At 38.5% G+C, this 18,662-nt stretch overlaps 1 protein-coding gene and 1 long non-coding RNA gene across 2 annotated transcripts; both read left to right on the top strand.

Moving 5' to 3' along the window:
* The first annotated feature begins 1,295 nt into the window (after positions 1–1,295).
* Positions 1,296–10,254, top strand: galr1a (galanin receptor 1a). The gene is made up of 3 exons (XM_064341493.1): positions 1,296–2,429; positions 2,820–2,885; positions 7,200–10,254. Exons 1-3 carry the CDS (start codon positions 1,761–1,763, stop codon positions 7,515–7,517), a joined length of 1,053 nt encoding a protein of 350 aa, XP_064197563.1. The 5' UTR covers positions 1,296–1,760; the 3' UTR covers positions 7,518–10,254.
* Positions 10,255–13,570: 3,316 nt separating this feature from the next.
* Positions 13,571–16,996, top strand: LOC135241943 (uncharacterized). Its single transcript, XR_010326176.1, has 3 exons — positions 13,571–15,013; positions 16,045–16,154; positions 16,585–16,996. It is a non-coding gene; the product is annotated as an uncharacterized LOC135241943 (long non-coding RNA).
* The last annotated feature ends 1,666 nt before the right edge of the window (positions 16,997–18,662 follow it).

Below are 18,662 nucleotides of genomic sequence, written 5' to 3'. Positions count from 1 at the left end.
CCCCAGGAGGCTGAAATTTGGCATGGACGTTGGTCATGACCGGAAGGTACAGCTAGGTATCTTTCAGGCCGATTGACCAAGAGGGGGCGTGGCCTACCACAAAAAAAGGCGCATAACTCCCGAATGGATTCACAGATTTGCACAAGATTTCGTGGAAAGGTTGGTCATGAGCCAAAGAAGAGGTTACGTGTTGTGTGAGGGTGTGTGCGTGAATGCACACACGGATGCATGCGAGTGTGCGGTCCCAGCTATTGCGGATTCGTGCTTGTTAAAATGCAGAATGGCGTATGACTTCTGAAAACCACGCATATTTCAAACACAAGGGAAACTAATCTATGACATTTGAACCGCCGTGTTATGTAAATTCTACAATTTCCCAGGGGATTTGCAAAAGACATAATTGTTTGTTCCACATCAACATCGACATCACCAGAAAAATTCACCAAGAATATGTGGACTACCATTTGGAGAAACTGATTGCAGTAATGATAGAACTGACCTCGCATATCTCTGATGATTTCATCAGCAGGCAGACGTAAACGATTTTCATTTGTAAGGCGGACCTATGGAAAGGACGCATGCAACGTCCCTGCAATATTTCAGAAAATTATAGGTATTAGAAATAATTGCACATCTGCTTTCACAAATAATACTGTCTGCCGAATATACCCGAGCAAAAATAATATAGAATTGATGTTTGACATTACATCAATGCTCTTCCTTCTTTCTGCTTTCTGTTTAGCTCTGCTCATTGCGATTTGGCAGAGGGCTATTTGAAGTCAAATCATTTAAATTCAAATAAGAAGACACTCAAATGTGCCTCTGGATACTTCCTGGGGGACCATTTTTCTTTTAAGAACTGGCCACAAAAGTTAGCAAGCAGTTTAAGTGGATAGCGTCCCCAAGAGTTATGTATATATTATAACACTAATTTGTTTTCAGATCACAGCTCCACTGCCAGCCCCAGTCCCTCCTCTATCCATCATCGCAGGAAATCATTGTCATTACAGAAATATGGACCTTCTCTGCAACAAAGGTTCATTGTTCCTTGAATTCGTCACGCACTCATCACTAAGGTTGTCTTCGTGTCTTAGGGTTGCGCAAGAAACTTTTAATCACAAAAGACATCTTACACAAAAAAAACGTGTACACCGAGAGATATGAAATAGGGACTGACGCACGCTGATAGGTAGCGTTGCTCTCTGTGCAGTGAGTTTTGGTAGGTTTGAGTCTGCAACACTGCCTGGTGACGTTGGAGGCGCAGCCCTGCCCCACTATAATTTCTGGTGGGAACGCCGGTTCGAAGGGACTTGCAAGGAGGCAGCCAGCGAACACGAGCGCATCAGGTGTCTACAGAAGAAGTCTCTCCAGTGGGAGCCGCACCATAAAGTATCAATACTGAAAACCAGATTTACCATTTACATATTATATGTGACTACATATTTATGTAGCCTAAAGCGTACGTAGCTTTAGACATTTCTTTGGAGTAAATCTTTAAAATGTTCACATTGCCAAAGGTTTTAAACAGGAAATCGGCAAAAAATCCTATAAATTACTAAGTCAATTTTTCTTATCGAAGAACGTGTGCTCCTACTTTTAATGGAGGCGTGAGAAGTCATGTATCAATCGAAAAGACACCCTCGCCTTATTGTGCGTATATTAGATGTGCAGTAGATACGCACAAGTTAGCTTGACCTTTGCAGAAATTAGAACGTAATATCTTTTTTTTCAAGAGTGTGGTATTCCTGTGATCTAAAGTGATGGACTCGTCAGCTTTAAGTAACCTAAGTGAAGGACTGGGGAATTTCAATATAACGGATACGGCGACAGCGCCAAAGAAACTTTTATTTGGGATTGGCATCGACAACTTTATAACGCTTGTAATCTTTGGACTCATATTCACTCTCGGTGTGCTGGGAAACTCCATGGTGATAACGGTCCTCGCCCGGAGTAAACCTGGAAAACCTCGGAGCACCACCAACATATTCATCCTCAACCTCAGCATAGCTGATCTGTCGTACCTTCTGTTCTGCATTCCGTTTCAATCGACTGTGTATATACTCCCGACTTGGGTGCTGGGAGCGTTCATCTGCAAATTCATTCACTACTTTTTCACGGTGTCTATGTTGGTCAGTATATTCACCTTGTCCGCGATGTCGGTGGACCGCTACATCGCCATCGTGCACTCCAGAAAATCGTCGTCGATTCGTGTGGCTAAACATGCTTTGATTGGAGTGGTCGTGATTTGGATTCTGTCGTTTGCCATGGCAGCGCCGGTTGCCTATTACAAGGGCATAGTGAGGGGAGATAACGGTACCTATTGCTGGGAAGAGTGGCCGGATCTGAATCAAAAGAAGGTCTACGTTGTATGCACTTTTGTTTTTGGTTACGTGCTGCCTCTTCTTTTAATTTCGTTTTGTTACGCAAAGGTAAGCATCCTGGATATTTAGCCTACCATAGTAACGCACTCATTAAACATCAGTCCCATCAGTATATTTTCAAAAAGGTGATTTTTTATAGTAATTTAATTTAGTATTGGGCGTTAGCTAACGTTATATTATTCTAAACACCCTATTCCCTTCTCCACCTTTATTCTCGCTGTTGGTGGCAAAGTTGCGCACGTTTAGCAAAGCACTGGTTAGCAAAAGAAACAAACTGATTTAGCAACCCCTTTTACAATAAAAATATGGAAACCGAAAAGAAAAGGGGGGAAAAAAAAACCCATTAAATTTCAGCGACTCCACATATGACAAAGATGGATGCTTATTCCAGTTCGTCCGTATACCACTGTCACCATTGTATTTGTTATGCCTTTGCAGGTTTTAAACCATTTGCACAAAAAGCTGAGGAACTTGTCCAAGAAATCGGAAGCGTCAAAGAAGAAGGTATGTATGACTGTTTGTCAACAGTTGTCAAGTAAGGAAGTCTAAATAATCCATGCCGCTCCTTGACATTTAGGTGCTCTAAAAGCGAGACAACTGTTTTAACGGGTATTTACTTTGTTAGAATGCCACAGCTCGCAACGGAAAAATCAGTAACCCAGCCTAATGACCCATCAATATATGTTACATTAAAAGCCATAGACATGGTTTATGTTTTTTTGTGACTATGGATACCGAAGGCAGACCTGCCCATGTCTGTATACATTTAACACTTTTTATGAACAATTAATAGTACGCACTATATTAATTTATTAGTGAGTTCTGTGCGTTTAATCATAAAATAAAAATTCTCACTAATGTTCAGTCGCATAAAATAATACAGGGCGATATTAATCGTTCGAAAGTTTTGGATTGGATGGTATCATTGCAGTGGTTTTGCTTCTGTATATTATTTGCGGCAAGGCACACGCAGCCTACGTAGGATATGTTACAGTAGTCTTGCAATTAATATGTGGTTCTTGAATAAACTCATTCGTTAAAATCATTCACCTTATCTTACAAAACACATCCCTTCCCTGCACCATATAAAAAAATTAATCTTGTAAAGATGAAGAAGCTTTAAATATTATAATTTTGCACGTAAAATGTCCAATTACAAGAATTGTTTTTCTCTAGTTCCCAGTAGTAATTTCACAGACTTTTCTTAAATGCACAACACTCAACTCAAAGATTCAACATAGCAATGAAACATTTTTATTACAAAAAATGCATTGCTATTCATAGTAATAGAATGTCCGATACAATGTGTGTGTGTGTGTGTGTGTGTGTGTGTGTGTGTGTGTGTGGGTGTGCGCGCACGCGTGTGTGTGTGTGTGTGTTGGGTATTTTGGGGACCACAGTGAAAGTCTTTTCTGTGTTTTTATCCCTAAAGGGAATTGTCTTCTGCTGCCTTCATATATAAACATTAACATTACCCACTTTGTGCCAACTTGCCCACACTAACCGGAGGTTTGTGCCTGATTCAGAGCATCCAGTGTGTCCTGAATACATTTCTCTGTGCTCCCCTCCTTTAATGCTGCTTCTTCATTTTAAATTAGTGTTACTGACTGGTTATTCCACAATGCTTATCTTTTTTATTACGATGGACCATGGAGCCAGTAGTGCCACAGTTTATTTGCAATAACATAATCTAAACAGGGCAAACCAACTAGCAGCACTTGCAATATGAAAAAAGTAAATGAATCAAATATTTAGAACAAACCTGGTTTGTCTGTTCTTCTGACTGAGCACAAGCAATTTAAATAAACATTTAATCAATAATTAGAGGCCTAGTTTGCTCTCTCGGGTATAATGGTGGGAAGCGTATTGTCAATAGCAGCTGAGAAAACAAAATTATAAAAACAGTTTTTAAATAACCTCTTTTTATCACATTTATAAATGAATGGAAAAATAAACATCATACCCAGAAGATATTGCTTCCTTGTGTCCAAAATAGCCTGAACTAGTGTATGGACTTTTTCATATTCCCAAATCGTTCTTGACTACATTTAGGGTAGCTTGAGAATAATGTTAATACTGCTTGATACTGAAAGTATTGTATTTTTTAAAAATGCATGCACTTCATCAAAAAAGGAAACAATTATAGTGATTGCAATAGTTAAATTCAAAGGGTCCATAGCAGCATCAGTCAAAATTTACAGTCAAGTTAAATGAAAGGCAGAGCGTTGTTGCATGGCACCTCAAATAAAAATTTTGTTTGCCGTTTGTCAAATATATAATTTATTCAGAGGAATGGAACTTCAGTTAATTAAGTGATTAAGCCATTTGTGTTCATTTATTTGGCTCAGTCAGGCATTAAGTCAGCAGTGCTTGCTAAATATGGATGCTAATTTTCAAAGATTTTTAGGGTTCCAGAAATGTTTAGATATGAAACCAAGGATTATACTTAATTTACCGATGGGAATGCATTGGTCATGCTAATGCCTGGGTAGATTGGTTTGATTCATTGATATGTATGTAAGGGAATTCTGGTCTGAGAGAATCTTTCTTTTAGACTTTTCCCATATGCTCCTTCTTTCTAGAGTTTGGGGATGAGGATAAGGCAATATACAAGGAGAAACAAAAAACTTGGACGAGCCAAGATTATGGGCAAAAGATAAATTGCAACCCCGTGGTGAACCTAATAAAAGCATTGGCAGAAAGGACATGAAACCTGATCCTGGGAAGCCAAGCCAGCCGTGCCCGATGGGCCGAATACTGGCTCGCAGCGAGGTGTCATGGGTCCTGCTCTCGCGCTCTCAGCATGCGGCCTGAGAGTTCAGAGCCTGGCTCTGAGGCTTTGCCTGATCTTTTCTCACGACAACACTGGCCACCTTTTCTTTGTGCCTGGTAGCATTCAAGTAGTCATAGCTCTTAAGAATAGTGATGACTCAAGTAAGAACCGTGACTTATGAGTTTGAGATCAGCGAAGCACGTAACATAAATGTGATGCAACTGCTGTGTGTTCTAAAACTCTGAAGTGTTGAATGTGCACATGCACATCATTTGAAGATGGTGACAGAATTCCAGCCACAGAAATGCTGAAGTTTGTTCTGTTGGCGTGGGATCTGTGCCTTTAGCTACTGGAAGTAATTGTATCTCTTGGTATGTGTGCGGATAGTCGACAGTAACTGCCTCTCTGCTTTCTGTGAGATTTAGCACAGAGAGAGAATGTACAGCAACAGAGTGTACAGGTGTCTGCTACAGATGGTAATATCATGTCCTAGAATCAGAACTAGAGTATGATTGGTTGCCTCAGCCAAGCCAGCTAATATAACTGGGATTGCCACCTGGGTAACAAGGGCTGTGCTTCCCAAGGACAGTCATATCTACCTCTGTAATGCCTATCAAGCTTTGGGCTTCATCCTGTCATTGTTTTACATGCCAGAGAATCTGATCCTTTTTTAGAATATACATTATACCCAAAGTGGTAGGGTTTTGGTTTGGGGTTGAAAGAGCTCAACCTGGGACAACATTAATTTTCCCATAAACATAGGAGCCATTATCATATTGCTTTGTCAAGCCTGCTACGTATCTGAAATACATAATACAGAACAGTGTATTCCAAATGTATTACATGCCCAGAGATATCATGATTAATAACTTAATAAGCATCTGTTGCATGGAATAATTGTAATTATGCTAATAGTTGCCTAAAGACCAAGAGAAACATAACTTGTCATTTATAAAAATAAATATCCAGAATTTTTCCAACGCTCAAAGACTTTAGCTGTCAGTTTTATTTAACAATCCATGAATAACTGTGATCTGCTAGATTGACTTTTGCACAAACACGCAATGTATCATAATCTAAGTATCATTAGTCACAGGGGTTATTAGTCAGAATCAATGCAACAATCAAAGATACTTCAGTACATCATAGCCAGAGCTGAAACATTGAGGAACTTGCTTTTTCAAGGCATTTTGACTGAAGTGAGTCTCATTACCAGATTCGATGACCTAACACCTTTAAAATATGACTGATAAAGGCATTATAAGCAGTTACAGTCAGCTTTGTAGGTTTCATTAACACGATTCTTTCAAAGCTTATTTACACACCATGATCCACTTTGTTAGAGGACAGTGCTGCACATTAAAAAAAAATATATATATATTTACAGAAATACCTGGAATGCTTATGTGTTTCTGCACTAGCTGTGCAATGGTTTTCCACCACACAAGTGGATTCTGGGTAACTGGTTGCAGTGCTTTGTTTCCATGCATCATCTCTAACTGCAGAACATTATTCAGCTACACTAATTAAAATAATAAATAAAAAAACTCAAAACCTGATTGGCTATGCACCAGTGTAAGGAAAAGGGTAGTGCAGAAGGAAAACATACATCTTTGAAACGCAGAACACTGTAGATTTTCATAGCACACATGATAAAGCAATTACATATTGGAACGTTAATTTTTTTCAATTTTCAAATAATATTAAAATATTGTATCTAAACCTGACAGCCATATTCCACAATCACTAATTACCTCATCAAACTGTATTTGTGAAGAAAAATAATACAACTTCCATTTAATCTAGAATAAAATTTTAAAAAATAAAATAGAAAAAGGAATAATTATTTTCAATTTTTTCCGACATCATCAAATCACTCCTCATTTTACTACTATTACATTAAAAATAGTATGCAGAGGACGTTGCAGAGAATATCTGTATTAGTCTCAGAATACAACTTAACGAGATCTTCCTGAGATGTGAATGAATGAAACAGGAGGGTATTTCTCTGAAGTCACTCATGTCCTGTCCTGTCCCTCCCCCAGACTGCCCAGACAGTTCTGGTGGTTGTGGTGGTGTTCTGCTTGTCCTGGCTGCCCCACCATGTGGTTCACATCTGGGCGGAGTTTGGTACCTTCCCCCTCAACCAGGCTTCCTTTGTGTTCCGGGTGGTGGCCCACTGCCTGGCCTACAGCAACTCCTCCGTCAACCCCATCATTTATGCCTTCCTGTCGGAGAACTTTCGGAAGGCCTACAAGCAAGTGTTTAAGTGTCAGCTCAGCAACGAGTCCCCCCTCAATGACATCAAAGAGATAAGGAGCAAAATGGACACACCGCCATCCACCAACTGCACAAATGTCTGACTGAGTCTCTGGGAGGTTGTTACCCCCGGCGAGAAGCTCTGGGCAAAGACATGGCCATTTCAGAGAGGGGTGAGAAGCAAGATGGAAAAGCCGCAGATTGTGTAAACGACTGAGGTTGACAATTTATTTTTTCTACTGTGACATGAAGTGATACAGAGAAATTTTAACATACTGTAGATGTATCATAATAACTCAACCAGTGGTTTTAAATCATTGGCAGGTCCCATTGGGACGGACATACATGTCAGTATTACTGACACCTGTATGTTATATAATATCCATGCCATGGTCAATGGAAACGGAATGGGAAGTGTTTCTAGAAACCTTTAGGATACCAGAAATGTATTTGTTGATTCTTGATGACATATTCAATGCTTATGACATTTCAAAAACTGTGAACGAGATCCCTTTTTCATGCTGATTTTTGTGTACGTAATAGCTTCATTGTTCCTACTTTGGTCTTTAACACTTTTTTAACAAGATGAAAGGAACACCACACTCTTGGAAAAAAAAAGAACAGTATGGCTGCAGTCTAAAAAATAAACATCTGCAGCCACTGAATGATCCACTCAGTCATAAACGTGTACACTGTAACAAGCACTCAAGATTTTCAGTTTTTTCAGAAGGGTGGACAAATCATAAATACATGTAGTAGTCCTCTGAACTACAATGCAAGTAAATCTGGTAGCCCAGTTCAATTTTTTGGCAGCCCACATATATATTGATATATACAGGTATGTGTCACTTACAATGCATTTGCTAAGATAGTCAAATTGGGCTATTCAAAGCGTAAAAATCTTAATAGCGTGAGGTATTCTTTAATGTGGTTTCATTCAAGCAAATTATTATAATTTTGTAGCTCCTGGGAAAGGGTTGACATTCAACCTCCACTCTGCTGTCAAAATGCTGATCAGTTGTGAACTGCCTACCCTTAGATTCATCAAGGGAGAACCCTTTAGATTAGATTAAAACCCAATTAGATTTTGTCTTTTTTGCCAATCCATATTCAACAGTGGCCTAGGGAGTTTACTGCTGGGCCCTCGGGCTTTGAAACATCACAGTTTGTTAGTCCTGAACAAAATATATTAGATTTGTAATTTGCATGTGGTTAAAGTGCACATTCTCAGCTTTTATTTAAGGGAATTTATCATACATTTTGGTTTCAACATGTAGACATTACAACTCTTTTTATAAATAGTCCCCCCATTTCAGGGCATCATAATGTTTGGGACAAATTGTGTCACAGGCGTTTCTGTGTTCAGTGAAATAAGAAGAAAAAAAACAGTTGGGGACATCCTTAAACAAAAAGAGAGCACTGGTAAGCTCATAGATCACAAAAAGCCTGGTAAGCCAAGGAAGACCTCTACAGTAGATGACCAAAGGATTCTCACCACAATGAAGACAAACAACTGTCCAACAGTTCAGAAACACACTTCAAGCAGGCATGGATCTATTAATGACTACTGTCCACAGATGACTTCACAAACAAAAATACAGAGGCTGTACTGCAAGATGCAAACCACTAGTTTGCCGCAAAAACAGGATGGCCAGGTTACAGTTTGCTGTAGAAGCACCTAAAGGAGAATGCAGAGTTCTGGAAAAAATGTGGATAGATGAGACCAAGATTCACTTGTATCAAGGCCAATTGGAACTGCCCAAGATCCAAAGCACCCCCCCCTCATCTGTGAAACGTGGCGTTGGGGGTGTTATGGTTTGGGCATGTATGGCATGTATTGTACAGGACTAACAAACTGTGATGCTTCAAAACCCAAGGGACCAGCAGTGAACTCCCTAGGCCACTGTTGAATATGGTTTGGCAAAAAAAAAAAAGGTTTTCCCTTGATGAATCTAATGTTAGGCTGTTGTTAGGCTAATGTTCACAACTTATCACCATTTACACAATTATAATCATTAGCATGAATGAAAGGGTAAGCAAATTAAAGAATACCTTGCGCTATTTAGATTTTTAAATCTGACACACTTAGTGCAATTTTAATAACTTAGTAAATGTAAGATAAGGGACACATACCTGCATATATCAATATATATGTGGGCTGCCGAAAAATGAAACTGGGCTACCAGATTTACCTGCATTGCAGTCATTGTAGTAGGAGGACTACCACATGGATTTATGATTTGTCCACCCCTGGACTGAAAAAGTAGAAAATCATAAGCGTTGGTTACAGCATACACTTTCACATTTACGACTGCATGGATATATAAACTATATATATTTTATTTAAATTTTTGGACTGATCCGACTGATTAGGGAATCTTTTGAGAATATCTGTAAATAACAGACAGCTTGGGCTGAAACTGGCCAATTATGATTACTGCCATTATAAATATGTGCATGGCCTGTGAGAAACACTATCTGCATCCATTTTGTATTTATTTATTTTTTTAGACAGTGTGCTCTCAAGCTGTTCATCTTGTGTTCACTGACAAACAGCATCTGCCCATCTCTTTGGAGGGGTGTATGGGGTTATTTATGATGTCAGGATACAGGGGTATGGCACAGCATAATGCTGTGTGCTTTTCCATGCAGTGGCAGAAACTGTTAAGCATGGACGCCTAATGAAAAAAAAATTACACATGATTATGAGATGGACTTTAACACACGCCTGCTCTGTATACCACAAAGGCTTCTGCTCTGGGTTTGCAGTAGTTTGTGTTTCGCATTAAAACTGAAACTGATCGTCACTCATAATTGTACAAAGTGAACATCTGGAAAATATATCTGTATTTATTATCTGTAACAAGTGATGGGTGATAACTTTGTTATGAATTTTGTGTAGTGTAGATAATTTATTAGTAACTTCATAAAAACATTGGAAGGCATTTAATGTTGGATTATATTTAATGCTGCTGTCAATAATGTTGCTTATTCAGAACACCTTTTCATATTTGGCTGTGGAAGGAAGTGAAAATATTAAAGTGGCATATTAAACATTCAATCATAAAAAGGAAAATGTCCACAATGTCCACAATATGATAATAACTTTCTCGCCACTGTATCAATGCAGATAAGATATACTGTAATGATTAATTTACAGTTTCTGGGAAATAATACAAATTGTCACAAAAGTTCAAAAACAATGACAGCATTATCTATTTTTGTGTTTTTGGTTTAAATCCAGGGTCCCTTCATCCTGGCTCCAGTACAATAACTGTTTGGTGTGCATTTTCAGCTAGCTAACTAGATAGTTAATGTTAACTTTTTTGTTGGAATTGTGTACTCACAAATGAATGGGAAAATGTCAGTGGGCCAACTTGCAGATAATATTTCCATTGTAAAATCAAATATGCATAATTAAAAATCTGATTTGCATACAGTGGGCTCCATAACGTTTGGGACAAAGACTTATTTTTTTCTTGATTTGGCCCTGTATTCCACAATTTTATATTTGCAATCAAACAAAGTGCAGATTCCCAGCTTTTATTTAAGGGTATTTTTATGCACTTTGGTTTCACCATGTAGAAATTACAGCTTTTTACAAATAGCCCACGGTTTCACGGTGCCATAATGGTTGGGATAAATGGCTTCATAGGTGTTTCTGATTAATCAGGTGTGTTAAATTGCTTCCTTAGTGCAGGTGTAAGAGGGCTTTTAATATCTAAGTCTTAATTCTTGGCTTTTGATTGCCTTTGGAGTCTGTTATTGGCATTTTGTCAACATGATGACTGGAGCTGTGCCAGTGAAAGTCAAGGAATCCATTATGTGCCTGACAAATAAGAAAAACCAGTTTGGGACATCAATAAGAAGAAAGAGAGCACTGGTAAACTCAGTAATCACATAGGAAGACCTTTACAGCTGATGACCCAAGAATTCCCAACATACTAAAGAAAACCCCCCAAAAACCTCTCTAACAGATCTGAAACACTCTTCAGGAGGCAGGCATGCATGTGTCAGTGACCACGGTTCGCAAAGGACTTCACAAACAAAACTACAGTACCTAAAATAACCTGTGGAGTTCTGGGAAAAGGGCCTTGTGGACAGATCAGACCGATATTCCCATGTATCACAGTGAGGGCAAGAGTAAAGTGTGTAGGCAAATCAAACTGCCAAAGGTCAAAATCACCCCGCAACCCCCTTTTTAAAATTTGTTTTACAGTGAAACATGGTGGTAGGGGTGTTATGATTTGGGCATGTATGGCTGCCACAGGTATGAATTCTGAAGTGTACAGAAGCATCCTATCTGCTCAAGTTCAAGCAAATGCCTCCAAATTCATTGGATTGGAAATTCACCCTACAGTAAAACAATAATCCCAAACATAACTTAGTTTTTCAAAGCCAAAAACCGGAAAATTCTTGACAGGCAATTCATCCAATCTGAGTCCAACTGAACTCGCGTTTCATATGCTGAAGAAAAAACTCAAGGCAACTAGCCCTTGAAACCAGCAGGAGCTGAATATGGCTGCAGTACAGGCCTGGCAGAGTATCACCAGAGAAGATACTCAGCACCTGGTGATGCCTATGGGTCAGAAAGCTTCAAACAGTCATTGGATGCAAAGGACTTGCAACGAAGTTCTAAACTTGACTAGTCCCATTTACATGACATTAGTAATGTCCCAAACACAATGATGCCTTGAAAAGGGGGGGACTGGCTATGTATAAAAAGTGTTGTAATTTCTACATGGTGAAACCAAAGTGTATTAAAAATACCCTTAAATAAAATCTGAGAATGTGCACTTTAACACGTGTGAATTGTTTGATTACAAATTTTAAATAGTGAAATATAACCAAAACAAGAAATAAAAAAAACTTTGTCCCAAACATTATGAAGCTCACTGCATATGTAACACAGAATCCTGTTTTGGGTCACTTTCACACATCTGGTTTCCAGGTTCTTGATGGCTTGTGTGATAAATATTATCAGTCATTGGTTGACCAATCATGGCAGTATGTACTGCAGTTTGTGGGATGGGATGGGTACTGCTGTTCGGTGCAAATTTGCTTTGCTCTGACCAGATTCAGGGTTCCTTTGTGGGCTGCCCTTAACTTTCAATGACAAATTAAATGAGCTCACAATTAAACTGTTACTACATTAATAGTGAAGTGTTTTTTTTTTTTTAATTACTGAAAAAATGCACCAATTTTAAAATGACAAGTACATCTTCATCTTATTAATATTTTGTGTTGGTGCTGTCTTGCTGTATAAGTTATGTTCTGGGTGTTGAAATATATGGAATGGATTTTAATTTATGTGCATGAAGATCCTTCCACTCACCCCTGGTGTCTGAAATAGTAGGATGTATTGACAGCAACAGGAGCACATACAGTAGCCCCAGGCTTCACTGTCAACAGAGATATTATGGAAGAAAGATGTGAACTGAGCATGGCTACAGAAACTAGTGTACACTCTGTGCTGGGTCTGGTATCCATAAATAGACCAAGAAATTGGTAAGAAATTACAAGGATGTAAAATAGTCTGTACCACATTTTATTATTCATTAAACTGACAGGGTATTCCAGGAACTGTTTTTCATTTCAACAGCTTACAGGAAAGGAACAGCAATTAGTACAATACAATTGTGGTTTAAATGTTTTTTTTCAGGCTTTGTTTTCCTAAATTTGCATTATTTTGCTTCTTCCCCCCTCTGTCTTAACTTCAACTGCACATGAATTGAAGATAAGTATTTCACCATGCTTTTCTCATAAGTTTGAAAGGCTTTATTGCATCTGCTTGGATAAATAAGCAGACCTGTGACATAAATGCCATAGATTTCTCTAAATTTCTTGTGTATTTTAGCTTGTGTTCATAGAATTTGCTTTTGTCTTAAAGAGAAACATGCCATTACCTCATAAAACTCATACACATGCAAATAAATGTCTCCAAATACTGTCTGTGCCTTTGAAATGAACTTGTATTTCATTTTTGGGGAAAGAATACACTCTGAATATTAAAGCTTAATCCATCGTCCATCTTAATAATTAAGCATTCATCAATTATCACCCTTACAATAAACATATTTTACATTCTGAGATACCTGAAATTATTATTATTACCTAATATTATGTCAATGATTATTTAAAGCAAAAACTGCACTTTTCAGAGATATATTGGCATTAATTTAAGATCATGTATTTACTGTACTCTCTACCTTACAGTCCGGAGTGCTCTTATCTATATTTTTCCTGTGCATGACATTGGTGTAGAATTGCCTCGATGATAATTTCTCATATTAACACCTTGCTAGATTAGTCTGGTTTTGTAACAAAAACATGCCAATTTAACAAGAGCTTACTTTTGGTGCCCTCCATCTAATAATAAATTGAGCTATGAGTTATTTACAAATGTTAGCTTTAATTTATTCTTCCCTTGAATGAAATCCAAAACCAAATCCTGAATCTAAAACTACATCAGTTCTCACAGTGTCTAGCTCCGTAGGCTACTGCTGACAGGGAAAATGGATGACTGGAGAATTTTATGGAAATTATGGATAAGTAAATGGTTTGCAGCGCCCAGGTGCCTGAAAAGCCCCCAGACTGTACATTTTTTTGACTGATGTGACAGTTTTTACTCTTCTGAGGAGAAACTCCCTGCTTCTGTCACAGTATGCCAGGGGAAACGTCACTTTAAATGTCTTCTTTGGCTGAGCGCCATTCCCACTCAATTGAAGATATTTAAAATGCTAAGCACACATGCAGGCTGAGTAGTGAGCAGTTAGGACAGAGTGTTGCAGCCAGCAAGTAGATGGACATATGCATTACCATGTAAAATGCATGTTCAGCAACAAGGATCTTAGATATCAACATTCTAGAAGAGGTTTTATGTTTACCGGTTGACAAGTTCATGGCATTCATCAATGTTGTGAAAAACCATTATATAGCAAACATTTGCAACTAGCCTCCAAAAGGAGTTTTTATTTATTTATTTTTTGCTATGCCATAGCCTTGGCAATCAAGGCTGGAACACAGAGTATATTTGGTGATATATTTTGTGAGAGCAATGCAGTCTCTGGGCTGTGGTTGCATTCTCTCTTTCTCACTCCCTCTTGCTCATGTCATCTTTTGTTTACCCCTGGAGCGGGAAAAGTTGAGATTCAGTTAGCTCCCCGAAAAGCCACTTGCAGCTGGTTTTCTCATATATGCACGCACACGCAGGCACACACACGCACGCACGCGCGCACACACACTGATAGAACTTATTAGGTATTTTTCACTTCCATGCATCATATCGTTGTTTGAAGAGCTTCACAATCCATCACAATCCATCCCATCATCATCAAGTAATTAGTGCACTATGCTTACTGGTTTATTGATCAATTTCCGGTATTTGCTGTTATAGGAAGTCTTATTGCAAGGGATGCCAAAATTTAACCTACGATTACGTCTACGATTACGACTACAAAACATCAGCTTCAATCATTAATAAAGGTGCAATTCATGGATGAGGCGTTGCAGCAGATGGGTGGTCGAAGAGGGAAGGTGAACTGGTGTGCTGACATGAGGACAACTAACCACATCTTCAATAGATCTGGATTGTCTAAAGGTAATTGGCGAAAATGACATGAAGATGTTTTTGTTATTTTTTCCCAAAATATGTAATTGCCATTGTTGCTACTTTGATGTCTTCTCTCTGATGCACTAAGCTGCTTCTGTCCACGTATAGTGCTGCAGATATACTGTAGGAAGCTGTAGCACTTCTTTCCTTGAGTCCTACAGTCTCAAGGTACCATGTGTCATAGGGAATAGTTCAAACCAAAGGAAAAATAAAAGGTAATTTAAAGACAATCATATAATATACAGACATAGTACGACCCCTGGGGGCATAACAAGCTGCTTTGGAGACATATATTGGCGTTTTATTTTCTTGCTTTAAAGTTATTAATTAGCAATTACATCCCCTGAGCAACCTGTTGGATTAATCTTTACCAGAATGTACAACTCACAACCAAAATAAATGTAAGAAATGTATTATGTACAAAAATAAATAAACAAATAAATAAATTGAATGTCTAATTTAAAAATGAGATTCAAACTACCTTAACAGATAAATAATGTTACAGCCATGGACAGGTTACAGCCACAAAAGAATAAATGAAAAAAATATCAAACCACAGCTTGTTTCTCCAAAGTCAGTTCCAAGAAAACCATCAAAAGAAAAGATCAAAGTTTGCCTCAAGGATGTTTCCTTTGATGTTTGTTGGGGGAGAGCAGGCAAAGACAGCATTCCTATGGTCAGAACAGAGCAAGTTTTCCAGATCAAATAATATTGTGTTTCTCAAGGTGATAATCTAAAAATTAGTTATCTGACACACCATTGGTACTTGGCCCCCAAATAATATTCACACAATGGAATCTTTACAAAATCCATCCATCGATTATCTATACCCACTTATTCTTGGTCAGGGTCGCAGAAGATGCTGATTCCGATCCTGCCTCTCGCCCAACATGCATGGAATACACCCTGGACAATTTTCCAGTCAATCGCTGGGCACACACACCATTCACTCACACACTCATACCTAGGGGCAATTAAGACTCACCAATTAACCTAACCTGAATGTCTTTGGACTGCAGGAGGAAATCGGAGAACCTGGAGAACGCCCACGCAGACACAGGGAGAACATGAAAACTCCAGACAGAAAGGCCCCGGTCGGGATTTGAACAAAGGACCTTCTTGCTGTGAGGTAACAGTGCCACCCACTGCACCATTGTGCTGCCCATATTTTACAAGATTAGATCAGGATTAGAGTAAACGCATATGTACTGAGGGGCCTCAATATCAATCCTAAATTGTTTCACCGCAAAATAACGTGAATGAATAAGTGTCTGAATTCTACATGTGGATGAATGAGTATGTTTGATTTCTACATGAGATTGAACAAGCATGTCTAAATTATACATGTGAAAGAATGAGTATACAATATCTCTCAATTCTACATGAGAATGAACAAGCATGTCTAAATTCTACATGTTAACGAATGAGTATACAATATCTCTCAATTCTACATGTGAATGAACAAGCATGTCTGATTTCTAGATGTGAATGAACAAGTACTGTATGTCACAATTCTTCTGAAGCCTTTGACCCATTTTAATTTCTTCATCTCTTCTCAGAAGGAATCAAGGACAGGAAGCAATGTCAGTTAGCAAGGAGACATTTTAAAGAATTCAAAACCAGCCTATGCATGTGCACAGGATCCTGTTGGCACTTCCACTGCAAACTCCCATCTCAGAAAAACCTGTTTCCGTTGAATGAATACATTTGGATATGGTCCAGCCATTTTGAGAGTAGCAACAGGTCATCAGAATTCTTAATATAAGAACAATCTTGCCTCAGGTTAATGGGCTATTTTCAAAATTGCTTTAATGGGCAAAAAACTATGACTCATTATTGCAGATGATGAGGTCAATGGAGCTGAGAAAAGGATGTGACTACTTGGAAATCTTGCATGCACTGCTGAAAAGTCAGACGTGTTCTCCACTTTAAATTATACAACCTAACAGTAGTGTCTGGGGCAATCGAATTATGGACAGGGAATCTTAAACTGTTGTTTTTTATTAAAATTTTATTCAAAATAAATCATACGGTGACTAATAATAATTACATAGATTAATTTATGTATATTTTATCTCACTTGAGAGATAGTCCTGTCCTCCTGTTTTACTACTTCTATGTCTATACTAAGCCTAAGCGGCTGTGTTGCCTTGCATTTCTTTGTGCAAATGTTTTAACCACGGCTTGTAGGTCCAGCTTGCTCTCTCTGCAGAAGCCACAGTCAGAGGAATTGTCAAAAAGAGATTACATCTCTCTGTGGCAACATAAGAAAAACTGGGCAGAAGTGCTTTACATACAGCAGTTCAGCAACATCTTTAATTCAGCTTTCTTATTTTTCACAATTTCTGGCCTATGCAAGCTGCTGTGGTGGAGATAGGCATACAAGATACCTGCGATTGCAATTTGAGAGTCAATGTGAAAACTTCGCTGACTTTTACTGGCCAGAATAATGATGTCATTTTTGGTATTTTAGCTTTAGCTTATTCAGATAATGATTTTTGGGAACCACTGAGAGAGTTTAGTCATCATCTTGAGATAAATAAATAACAAAGCCTATTCCCTCTCCCACCTGATTTAGCAATGACCAGAGAGATGGTATATTCAGTAGCTTTGTTTTATTCAGCTCTGCATTTTGTTCTAGTTGTCTCTTTAAAGCACCACTCAGACATTTTCTCTTCATTTACAAAGTAGCCTTAGCTTACTCATTCACATTGGTCAGCCCCAGAAGGGTAGGTTCTACTCGGGTTTAACTAGACATGATTTGATGGTAGCATGATAGACGGGTAGGAAGCCTCACGATGATGTATGGTATTGGCTACTAGGATGGTTGGGGGGGGGTGGGGGGGCTCTCTATATTCCTTGTAGCCAATAGGGGCCCCCTGCTTGTCTATCAACACTATAGTCGAATCTTGCCTTGCTCAGTCAAAAAATAATAATAAAAAACTCATCGTTAAAAAGAATTTAAAAAACCAGGCCCTCTGTGTTCCCCTTCATGCAAGCCCCCGAGTGGCCAGGACGCTGGCATCCTGAACTTGCTCATCTCAGACATTCAGTGCTCCTGCAACCAAAACTACAGTATGAGTAGAAACAGCAAACTCTGTGTTCTAGCTTTATTACTTCTCTTCCTAATAGCTTGTTGCCTGTATTACAATGATGAACTTGCCTAAGTAATGAGTAGACCTATAGAATTAAAAGCAATTTGCATAGGCCTACACTAGCCCAGTTACACCTGAGAAAGGCTATAAGCTATGAGTAGCCTGCTCTCTTATTTGCATGATGTAAATAAACCGTGAACAAAAGAGGGCATCAATGTTTGATGCAGGAAACTGACACAGTTACCCAACACAAATACAAATAGCTATAGCCAAGGCACATAAAATCATACCCGATAATCACGCCACAGTAAAATATGTGAATTACGGGTCATAAAATTGGGACAGCCACTGACTATGAAGATAAAGAGTGTAAAACTGAAATGTAAAATCACAATTTTGGCTAGCTATTTTATGACTGGTTTGATCACTATAAAACATCTGCACCATAAAGCTACAAATCCATAAGAAATTGTCCCACATTGTGAATTAATATGCACTTACTAATAAAATAAAATATCCTGGATACATTATATTGTAATCGT

The sequence above is a fragment of the Anguilla rostrata genome, chromosome 1 (genome assembly GCF_018555375.3).
Source record: "Anguilla rostrata isolate EN2019 chromosome 1, ASM1855537v3, whole genome shotgun sequence".
Lineage (NCBI taxonomy): Eukaryota > Metazoa > Chordata > Actinopteri > Anguilliformes > Anguillidae > Anguilla > Anguilla rostrata.
The sequence above is the reverse complement of the archived record's forward strand: the minus strand, read 5'-3'. Positions and strand labels throughout refer to the sequence as shown.